This window comes from Lutra lutra, chromosome 15, assembly GCF_902655055.1.
Source record: "Lutra lutra chromosome 15, mLutLut1.2, whole genome shotgun sequence".
In the NCBI taxonomy this organism is placed as follows: domain Eukaryota; kingdom Metazoa; phylum Chordata; class Mammalia; order Carnivora; family Mustelidae; genus Lutra; species Lutra lutra.
This window is the reverse complement of record NC_062292.1, coordinates 37,534,967-37,547,122: the sequence shown is the minus strand read 5'-3', so window position 1 is coordinate 37,547,122 and position 12,156 is coordinate 37,534,967. Positions and strand designations below refer to the sequence as shown.

The window sequence follows — 12,156 nt, the reverse complement described above, 5'->3', positions numbered from 1 at the left end:
AACTTTATTTGGATTTACCAAGAAAAAAAGAAAGGACTTAAATAAATAAAATTATAAATAAGAAAGGAGACATTACAACTGATACCATAGAACTACAAAGGATCATAAAAGACTATCATGAACACTATATGTCAGTAATTAGACAACCATTCAAACACACAACCTACCATGTCTGAATCAGGAAGAAATAGAAAATCTGAACAGACCAATAAGAAGTAAGGAGATTTAATCAGTCATAAAAAAGCCTCAACAAAGAAAAACTTAAGACCAGATGACTTTGTGGGTGAATTTACTAAACATTTAAGAAGTATTAATGCCAATTCTTCCAAAAAATTGAAAAGGGGGGAACATTTTCAAACTCATTTTATAAAGCCAGTGTTACCCTGATAAAGCCAGAAAAAGCTACAAACAAAAGCCAGAAAAGGCTACTAAAAAAAACCTATAGGCCAATACTCCTGATGTATTTAGGTACAAAAATTTTAAACAAAATGCTAGCAAACCAAATTCAGTGGCACATTAAAAGGATCATATATGAGGGAGCTCTCCTCTACTTGCTAGATGGGATGCTGCCTGATTCATGAATCACTTAAACCAGTTAGATCTTGAAATTCTAAAACAAAACAAAACAAAACCCATGACCAAGTGAGATTTATTCTGGGATTCAAAGATGGTTCAAGGTGTGAAAATCCTTAAGTGTGATACATCACATTAATTGGATGAAAGATAAAAATCATATCATCTCAATAGATGAGGAAAAGCATTTGATAAAATTTGATATCTTTCATGATTAAAATTCTCAACAAGTTAGATATAGATATATAAAATTCTCAACAAGTTAGAACATACCTCAGCATAATAAAGTACACATGTGACAGTCTTACAGCTAACATCATACTCAGTGGTGAAAAGTAAAAACTTTCCTTCTGAGATCAGGAACAAGACAAGGAAGCCCACTCTCACCACTCTTATTTAACATAGTACTGGAAGTCCTAGCCAGGGCAGTTAGGCAAGAAAAAGAAAAGGCATACAAATAGGAAAGAAAGAAGCAAAATTGTTTACTGATGACATGATCTTGATATAGAAAATTCTAAAGTCTCCACTAAAAATTTTTTAGAATAAATATATTCAATAACATTTCAAGATACAAAATCAACATACAAAAATCAGTACATTCCTATACACAATTAGCTGAAAAAGAAATAACACAATCCCATTTATAATAGCATCAAATACAATAAAATACTTAAAAATGAATTTAATCAAGGAAGTGAAAGATGTGTACATTGAAAACTATGAGGCATTGTGGTGCCTGGATCACTCAGTCAGTTAAGTGCCCTACTCTTGATTTCAGCTCAGGTCATGACCTCAGGGTCATGAGATTGAACCCTGTGTTGGGCTCCATGGATTTACCAAGAAATTGGGAGAGTCTACTCTCTTTCCCTCTCCCTTTGCCCCTCTTCATGCACTCTCTCTCTTCTTCTCTCTAAAATAAATAAATCTTTAAAAAAACCTGTAAGACATCAATGAAAGAAATTGAAGAAGACAGAAATAAATGCAAAGATATCCCGTGATTATGGATTGGAAGAATTACTATTGTTAACATTTGTTCATATTACAGAAAGCCGTTTATAGATTCAGTATAATATTTATCAAAATTCAATGGACTTTTTTAAAACAGAAGTATAAGAACAATCCTGAAACTTATATGGAACCACAAAAGACCCCAAATAGCCAAAAAAATGTGAAAGAACAAAACTGGAGGCATCACATTTGCAAATTTCAAATTGTATTACAAACTATAGTAATCAAAACAGTATAGTATTGTAGTATTGGCAAAAAAACAGGCATGTGGACCAGTGGAACAAGCCCAGAAATAAACCCATACATGTATGATCAACAAATATTTCACGAGGGAGCCAAGGATTATCAATGTGGAAAGGACAGTCTCTTAAATAAATGGTGTTGGGAACACTGGATATTGGTATTCAAATGAACGAAATTGGATCCCTGTTTTACACCAATCACAAAAACTTACTTGAAATGGATTAGAACTTAAATATCTGAACCCATAAAACTCTTATAAGAAAATATAGATGATGAGCTCTTTGATATCAGTCTTATCAGTGACATGATATGACACCAGATGCAAGGCAACAAAACAGAAAACAACAAGTGGGACTACATCAAACTAAAAAGCTTCTGCACAGCAAAAGAAACAATCAAGTAAATGAAAAGGCAACCTACAGAATGGGAGAAAATATTTGCATACCATATACATGTTTTTAGATCCCACATATAGTGAGATTGTGCAGTATTTGGCTTATATATCTTGTATATCTGGTAAGGAGTTAATATACAAAATATATATGGATCCATAGAACTCATACAATAACAAAAAATCAGATAAATAGGGCGCCTGGGTGGCTCAGTGGGTTAAGCCACTGCCTTTGGCTCAGGTCATGATCTCGGAGTCCTGGGATCGAGTCCCGCATCGGGCTCTCTGCTCAGCAGGGAGCCTGCTTCCTCCTGTCTCTGCCTGCCTCTCTGCCTGCTTGTGATCTCTCTCTGTCAAATAAATAAATAAAATCTTTAAAAAAAATCAGATAAATAATTCATTTAAAAAATAGGCAGAGGGAGGCCCCTGGGTTGGCTCAGTTAAGTATCTGCCTTTGGCTTAGGTCATGATATTGGGGTCCTAGGATCCAGTCCTGCATCAGGTTCCCTGCTCAGCAGGAAGTTTGCTTCTCCTTCTCCCTCTGCCCCCTGCCCCACTCATGCTTTCTCTCGCGCTCTCTCTTGAATGAATAAATAAAAATCTTTTAAAAAATAAAAATAAAAAATAGAGGACTTGAATAGACATTTTTCTGAAGAAGAAATACAATGGTTAACAAATATGTGAAAATGTGCTCAACATCACTATTATGGAAATGCAGATCAAAACCATATTGACATATTATCTTATACGTGTTAAAAAAAGAACAAATGCTGGCAAGGATGTGGAGAAAAGGGAACTCTGGCTCACTGTTGGTGGAAATGCAAATTTATATAGCCACCATGGAAAACAGTATGGAAGTGTCTCAAAAAATTACAAGTATCACATGAAAAAGTGCTCCATATCACTCGGCATCAGGGAAATACAAATCAAAACCACAATGAGGTATCACCTCACACCAGTCAGAATGGCTAAAATTAACAAGTCAGGAAATGACAGATGCTGGCGAGGATGCGGAGAAAGGGGAACCCTCCTACACTGTTGGTGGGAATGCAAGCTGGTGCAACCACTCTGGAAAACAGCATGGAGGTTCCTCAAAATGTTGAAAATACAACTACCCTATGACCCAGCAATTGCACTGCTGGGTATTTACCCTAAAGATACAAACGTAGTGATCCGAAGGGGCACGTGCACCCGAATGTTTATAGCAGCAATGTCTACAATAGCCAAACTATGGAAAGAACCTAGATGTCCATCAACAGACGAATGGATAAAGAAGATGTGGTATATATACACAATGGAATACTATGCAGCCATCAAAAGAAATGAAATCTTGCCATTTGCGACGACGTGGATGGAACTAGAGGGTATCATGCTTAGCGAAATAAGTCAATCGGAGAAAGACAACTATCATATGATCTCCCTGATATGAGGGAGAGGAGATGCAACATGGGGGGTTGAGGGGGTAGGAGAAGAGTAAATGAAACAAGATGGCATTGGGAGGGAGACAAACCATAAGTGACTCTTAATCTCACAAAACAAACTGAGGGTTGATGGGGGGAGGGGGGTTGGGGCGGTGGGGTTATGGATATTGGGGAGGGTATGTGCTATGGTGAGTGCTGTGAAGTGTGTAAACCTGGCGATTCGCAGACCTGTACCCCTGGGGATAAAAATATATGTTTATAAAAAATAAAATTAAAAAAAAAATTACAAGTATCATTACCATATGATCTAGCAATCCTACTTCTGGTTATATATCAGAAGAAGATGAAATTATTATCTTGAAGAGAGATCTGCACTCCCATGTTCATTGCAGCATTATTCACAGTAGTCAAGATATGAAGCAACCTAAATGTCTATCAATGGATGAATGGTTAAAGAAAATGTGAGGTGTGTGTATAATGAAATATTATATATATATTATATACATAATATATACAATGTAATATTATTCAGCCCTAAATAAAAAGAAGAATATCTTGCCATTTACAAAAATATGGAGTGGTCTTAAGGATATGCTCAGTGAAATAAGTCAGAGAAAGACAAATACTGTATGATCTCACTCATATGTGAAGTTTAAACGCATGAAACTCAAAGAGAGAAAGTAGAATGGTGGTTGCCAGGAGCTGAGGGAGAGATGTTGGTCAAAGGGTACAAACTTTCAGTTACAACATGAGTAAGTTCCAGGGATCTAATGTACAGCATAGTGACTATTGTTAACAATACCATATTGTTGTCTTGAAAGTTTCTATGAGAGTAGTGCTTTAATGTTCTCACCATAACCACAACAAAAACAAAAAATTAGTAATTATACAAGAATTTGTGTTGTCTTAACTAACCTTATTATGAACCTTTCACATATTGAATCAAGTTACACACCTTAAAGTTATACATTGTTGTGTCAATTATCAATAAAGCTGGAAAAAATAATTTTATAAAGATTTATTTATTTATTTATTTGACAGACAGAGATCACAAGTAGGCAGAGAGGCAGGGGGAAAGAGAGGAAGGAGCTAAGCAGAGAGCCCGATGTGGGGCTCGATCCCAGGACCCTGAGATCATGACCTGAGCTGAAGGCAGAGGTTTTAACCCACTGAGCCACCCAGGTGCCCTGGAAAAAATAATTTTAAATGTAGTTACCTAACTCCATGCATGCTTTTTAATATTTTTCACATAATACCATATGTAGAAAATGATATTTGCATAGTAAACTTGGGAGGGAAGGAGTGGGCAATAAGGAGGAGAGAATGGAAATTGATTTTACCTTTTCCAGTACCTGACTCTGATCAGAGACAGAAAGCATTTTTATTCATTAGTTTAAGACAGAACTTCAGCCACCTAATTTCATAATTATAAATGTTGCATGTATTGATTTTACCATATTTGTCAGTCCTAGGTCTTAAGATATATGCAGTAGATTTTCTACTGAAAATATACTGTTTTAGAATGCATTAGCATCGGGACGCCTGGGTGGCTCAGTTGGTTAAGCAGCTGCCTTCGGCTCAGGTCATGGTCCCGGCTACCTGGGATCAAGTCCCACATTGGGCTCCTTGCTCATCAGGGAGCCTGCTTCTCCCTCTGCCTCTGCCTGCCATTCTGTCTACCTATGCTTGCTCTCTCTCTCTCTCTTTCTCTGACAAATAAATAAATAAAATCTTTAAAAAAAAATAAAAATAAAATGCATTAGCATGATTTGGTATAGCATTTAGTGGTAATAGATTTTACAGGAAAAAAACCCCACCTCACTTCCCTTTTTATTAGTTTTAAATCAGCAATTTCTATCTATAACAACTCTTCTGTTTTAATTTTCTTTCCATCACACATGACTGACAAAAACCTCAACCCTGACTGAATCTTTCGATTATCTTTTACCTAAGCTGTTTGATGATGCTGGGGAAATAGCACATTGTTGCCATTAAACACTAGGTTGGATACCTACCAAGTCTGATACTTAACAGTGCCTGAAACAGTCACACTTCTTCCATCAGCCACTAGCAACTTCTCTCTTAAGCAGAGAGCTTGTCTCCTACTTCACAGAAAATAATTAGCCATTTTTACACAAAACTTTTTCCTTTGCGCCACCAGTTCTAAAATCTCCTTGGATTCAGATTTTCTCTTTTTCTTTTAACAATGGAAATCATTCTCCAGCTTCCTTCCAAGGTCATCTCATTATCTTGATCAGGATGCCATTCTTCCTGCCTTCTCAGAGATACCATCTCTTTTCTCTTGGGCTCTCTGCTGGCTCATTAATTTCTGTTATCATTTAAACTTATTCAAGTCTGCATCATACTAAAAGAAAACAAATCTATCTAGCTTCATCTTTCTTTCCTCCTACCTTTATTTTCTTCTTCCTTGTACAGTGTTTGTTAAGAAGTTCTCTCCATACACTCAGCCTGTCCTTTCTCCTTCATTCTCATTGCATGATCCCAGGGCTGCCTTCTGCTTCCCATCATTTCACAGAAGCTCATTTTATTGTGGCTTTATGCTTTACATCTAGTTGCCATTTTTTAGTAATTACTTTGCTTAATATTTTGCCACATTTGAGACATTTTTAGATGTACCCTTTTCGCTTGGCTTTCATAACAACATACACTCTAGCTGTATTCTTTATACATTTCCTGTTTTTTTTCTCATTTGGTTTATGTCATCATCTGCTTTAATTGCTTTCTAGGATACCCAGGATACATTTTAAACTCTAGTCTGTCCCCTACCTCTCCAGCTTCATCCCTTGAGATTCTCTCCCTTGTTCTCTACATTTGGGATATATTACTTTTTTTTTTTCCAGTTTTTTCAGTTTCTAGATTGCATTGTGCTTTCTATTAATTTCCAAGACATCATATTATTTTTCCAGTCTGGAATGTTCTCCCTTGCCCATGTTAGAACTCAGGTCATCCTTTGCGTGTCTGACATGTTAGTTTGCATGTACTTTCCTTCCTAAGTAGTTTAGTGACTTTAAATTAGATTTCCATATGTTGTAGTGTAGTATCCTGTACATTTAGTGTAACAGTCATTAAATTTTATTGCATTATATGTTTTGGATACTTTCTTTTCTATAAATTGTAGAGACCTTATTTTGTTTATTTCATCCTTATATCTCCATAGGCGGAAGAATAAAATTACATATTTTCCTTAACGAGTCTTGCTCGTTTACATTAAAGAGACGTCACCATTCCTTCATTCAGAACATTTTTTGAAATTATTAGGCCAGTGAATTTTTAAGTTGAGCCCAAGTATTTCTACAGGATACCTTGTTTAAAACAATAGTTTGCATAAAAGTGGAGAGCTCTTTCCCCATGTGTGTTATAGGACTTTGGAGTTCAGGGACTTACCCTATTTCTTTAGTGCTGTATAGAGTTTTGAATGGAATAAATTGAACTTAAATGGGACAGAAAAAGGTATTGATTCTGGAAATTATTTAAAGTAGCTGCTTTGGGGTGCCTGGGTGGTTGTCGGTTAAATGTCTGACTCAGGTTGTAATCTTGGGGTCCTGGAATTGAGCCCCTCTCTCTGCTCAGTAGGAAGTCTGTTTGGCCCTCTCCTGCTGCTCCTCCCCCAACTTGTGCATGCTCCCTTGCTCTCTCTCTAATAAACAAACGAAATCTAAATAAAATAAAATAAAATAAAATAGGTGCTCTTTAGATCTCAACGAAGAAATTTCTGGTCTCTGATGTTGACTAGCCTTAGTATAACTAAGACAGACTCCTCCTTGTTCTGGCCTTGGTTTTCTCCTTCATAAAATTCTGATTCTGCAAGGTAGGTAAATCAAACACCGAAAGCTATAATCCATCATATTACTTACTAATATATAGTCTACCTTTCAAAAGTATGTAGTCTCTGAACTGTGATTTTACGAATATGTAATTTTAAAGATTCATCTATGCATTCCCCAGAATTCAGTAAGTGGTATTCATTTACACAAATTAAAAAGTTTGCCTTCCATTTTTTTTTAAAGATTTTTATTTATTTATTTGACAGACAGAGATCACAAATAGGCAGAGAGAGAGGAGGAAGCAGGCTCCCCACTGAGCAGAGAACCCGATGCAGGGCTCAATCCCAGGACCCTGGAATCATGACCTGAGCCGAAGGCGGAGGCTTTAACCCACTGAGCCACCCCAGGCACCCCTGCCCTCCATTTTAATAATGTGGTTGAATCACACTAGTATTTTAAGTTGTTTTAATTACTTTCTGTGAAGGGCTGAAAAATAAGAAAGACCTGATTGCAAAGGGAAAAAAAATGCTGAATTTATTTCACTTTACATTAAAAAAAAAGTCATGGATTTGGAATACTTGTGATGGTGATGCACAAATAATATTTTAAATATTCTTGTATAAAAATTTTTATATTTTCCTTTCTATACTGTAACATCTGTTATTAAAATAAGAGACTAACTACATTTATGTGCAAATCAAGTCATGCATTCTTCCAATCATATTTATTTGGTTTCTAGATCGTTGGTGGCAAAAGTTGCTATAAAATTAAGATATGGAGTCTCCCTTGAATTACTAGTAGACATTGGTAAGAAAAGAATCACAGTGTACATGGGGCCTCACCAGTAGCAGTGATTTCTGCCAGCGGTTCTCATCCTTTCATCCATAAAATAAGCAGAAAATTGACCTAACATTGCCTGATCAGATCTGATATCTAGAAAGTAATCCTGAGGGAATAGAAGATTCAGCCTTTGTGCATACATTTGAGAATTAGGTTTTTTCTTTTTCAGAGCCATTTTTTTTCTTCTTTGCAGTACTTGTGAAAAGTTTCTACAGAGATGTGTCAGATATGGTGTAAATCTAACAATACAGGCAGTAACTAAGTTAATCCATTTAAAATATGGATTCAGCACATTGAGTGCTGAAGTGGAAATTTCATTTAATGAAAAGAAATAGGATATTTTTCATTAAATAATTAAACCAGTAGATGCTGTTTTCATTAATTCACCTGTTACTTCTTTCTGTGAAAGAATAGGCAATACAGAAAAAAAACCCAGTATAATAGAGGATGAGAAAAAGTGAATTAGCAAAATGTACTTGGGAAAATGCTGTGAACAATAGGGGCAAACCATTGTTGGTACAAGGTACACATTCTGGTTTTAAAACATAAGTGTAAAAAATTTGTCACAAACATTTTCTTAAATGACAGCTGTAAAACTGAGGTTGTTCAAAAGGGATGTTTTAAATATTCACGTCAAAACTCTTTAACTCCGTTATGTATAGGCTAGAGCTATTCTGCATTTCTGTATAATTGATTTGATTATATGGCCATTAGTGTATTAACTTTATCAAAATAATAACACTATTTCATGAAGATTCTATCACTTAACTTTTGTTTTATGCAATTCAAATCTTAATACTATCGTTGGGGTAAAACTGATTCACACATAAATATTTTCCAACATAACACATGTTCTTCACTCATACATATATATTTTCCAAAATAATCTTCCATGTCTCGAGTAATTTTTGGTGACCTATAATACTTGTCATTCATTTTAGAATTTTACAGTTTGTTTTACATGAAGAGATAATCACTTAATATTATCTTTGTGAATTTGTAATGCATAATTTTTATATAAGATGTTTTAAATGATTTTTAATTTGTATTGACTTATATAGAAACCTTCTATTCCTTACTAAATAAAAAAGGTTAATTATATAAAGTATGCTTTTTTTTCTTTTTAATTTAAATAATTGAAAAAATTCCTTTGAACTAAGTAATACAGCAAGAGGAGATAGCTCATGCTAAAAATGTTGCTAGGTAATTATTGAGTTTTGGAATTAAAAAGTTGAAATTGTGCATTCTTGGACTGTTTTTATAAAAGCAGTACAGAATAGTGGAAATAATGGAGTAGAACTTATTGTGAACATAAATGGTCTATCCTTTTTACTTGGAGTGGAATTCAAATCCTGTTGTATCGGTGGTACTTGTTACTTTTACTATCTTGAGCTTATAAAGGCTTTTTTAGAAGTAATATTATCCTTTTTTTTTTTTAAGATTTTATTTATTTATTTGACAGAAATCACAAGTAGGCAGAGAGGCAGGCAGAGAGAGAGAGAGGGGGAAGCAGGCTCCCCGCCGAGCAGAGAGCCCGATGCGGGGCTTGATCCCAGGACCCTGGGATCATGACCTGAGCTGAAGGCAGAGGCTTTAACCCACTGAGCCACCCAGGTGCCCCTATTATCCTTTTTTAAAGCACAAGTACAGATGTTCAGAAGTTTGTTTTTGACACAATTAAAAAATGAATGTACAACCAAAATATTTATTAGTGCTAATTAAAATGACTTATTTTTAATATGCTAAGTAGAAAAGAAATATTGTGAGAATTCATGAAAATGAAAAACCAGTGAGAATATTTATAAAACATTGGTTTTTATATATGAATAACTAGATATATTAGAAAAATTTCTTTAAAATGCCCTGCAAATATCACTTGTATTTTAAGTAAGCTTGATACCTTATAACTACTGCCTTATATCTATTATTTTATAAAAGGCTTCATAGAGTTGCAAATATGGGATTTCAAAAGTGAATTTTGATATAAAGCAAGCATTATTACAGTGTTCATAAATATTTAGGATTTTAAATGGAAATTTAAAATGATATATTTTGGTCTAATTTTTAAGAACTATAATACATTTAATTGCATGTTTGCCACATTTCTATTTTTCTTTTCAAATTAAAACAAATATGTCAAGTGTAGTTAAATCTTAAAATTCGTATTTCAGAATCTTAAAAGTATATAAATAATGTTGGGTCCCCCCAAAATTGGGTACCCCAATAATGGGTCCGTGATTAAAGGAGCGAGACTGATACAAAGCGAAGGTCAAGCAGAGCTTTATTTTGCGCCAAGCATCAGGAATCAGACCGACCATCAAACAGACTAATCGGGGCCGCCCCTACAGAGAGGACGACCCCTCCCTGCTTTCCAGACTAACTTTTATAGAGCAAAGGCCATGTGATTGGGCCTGGCCACATACAGGTGACCAATGAGATTGTAACACACACACAGGAAACTCCACAGTGATGCTAGGCAACAAATTGAATTACAATTTACCCTAGTAGACATTTGAACCAGCCTATCACACCTTGGTTAGGATTGGCGCCAAAAGGCTCCCAAAGGGTGGGGCCCATACTCCTTGGTAGCTAGGAGACAGTATGCGCCCTCACTGATTGAATACCTCCACCTGGCCTGACCCACCCTTGTACTTGGACTTTGTTACCTGGGACTGGTTTCCCGGACTTGCTTTTAAATAAGTTCCCCTGGTGGGGGGCAAAGTCAGTTTAAGTTTTACAACAAAATGGCAGTTTAACTGGGGTGGGGCTGCTCTGCCTGAATAGGCCCTTACAATAAAAAAGTGAGTTGTGAAAAAAAATAATGAGTTTTAATAATCTAAGTTATTAATTTTATTTTTCCTGTTTCCAAAGATCATTAAAATGCTTAAAAGATCAAAATGCTTTATTTTTAACCTCTTCAACTGTAAATGTTTAAAGAGAAATTTAAAAATCATTTAAAAAGTAGCTCTAACAATGTCTTAACAAGAATGTTGGGGTAAATGTGCTCTTTTGCCTCTGTTTAATGCTGTATGTTAATTATTTACAGATCCGGTGGTATTGTGGAAATTCCCAGAGGACTTTGGCGACCAGGTTGGAACCACATAATTTTTAAAAATCATTTATAACTAGAGTACTATTATTATTACTACTGTTACTTCAGCAACTACTACTATACATGAATTGCTATTAAGTGCTTTCTCTTGACCAATTGTGAGGGAAAAGATCATCATGTGTGCAGAATATATATGGAAAATCTTTTAAAGTTTCCAAATAGATGGATGATGAGGAAGCCCTTTTATCAAAACTAATAAGAACTGAATGTTTACAGTTTCAAATATATTTTTGCTCTCTTTTAATCTACCCATGAAATATATTTGGAAACATTTAAAAATTTTTCCCCTCAAAAAAACTTGACAATACCATATTTTGTTGAATACCCTCTTACTGTTTCTGTCTACTTGAAGTAGTAACTGCTGTAAATAAGTGATTAGTTCTCTCCTTTTACAGTGTTGTCTGAATCATTTACATATATGTTGAATTGATATTTTCTTTTCTTATGTAATTCATACCTGTAGCTTTACTTCTTAAAAGAAAATGAGACTTCAGAATGAGTTTATTCCATTTGTATCTTATTTTTTAAAATTTATTATTTATTTATTTATTTAAAAGATTTTATTTATTTATTTGACAGAGATCACAAGTAGGCGGGAGAGGCAGGCAGAGAGAGAGGAGGAAGCAGGCTCCCCGCTGAGCAGAGACCCCCGCCCCATGCGGGGCTCGATCCCAGGACCCTGGGATCATGACCTGAGCTGAAGGCAGAGGATTTAATCCACTGAGCCACCCAGGCCCCTCCATTTGTATTTTAAATTGTAGTCTTCGATAGTCCCTTAAGTAT

The 12,156-nt window shown here is 35.3% G+C and overlaps 1 protein-coding gene across 5 annotated transcripts in view; it reads left to right on the top strand.

The window, feature by feature from the left end:
* Positions 1–12,156, top strand: part of DENND1B (DENN domain containing 1B) — a 266,328-nt gene that overhangs the window by 58,668 nt on the left and 195,504 nt on the right. For 3 of the 5 annotated variants that reach the window (XM_047704392.1, XM_047704388.1, XM_047704390.1), the window contains exon 3: positions 11,308–11,351. In XM_047704392.1, coding sequence (XP_047560348.1) covers positions 11,308–11,351 — 44 coding nt within the window. Of the gene's footprint in view, positions 1–8,454; positions 8,488–11,307; positions 11,352–12,156 lie in introns of all 5 variants that reach the window. The other 2 variants (XM_047704391.1, XM_047704387.1) reach the window with 1 other exon arrangement.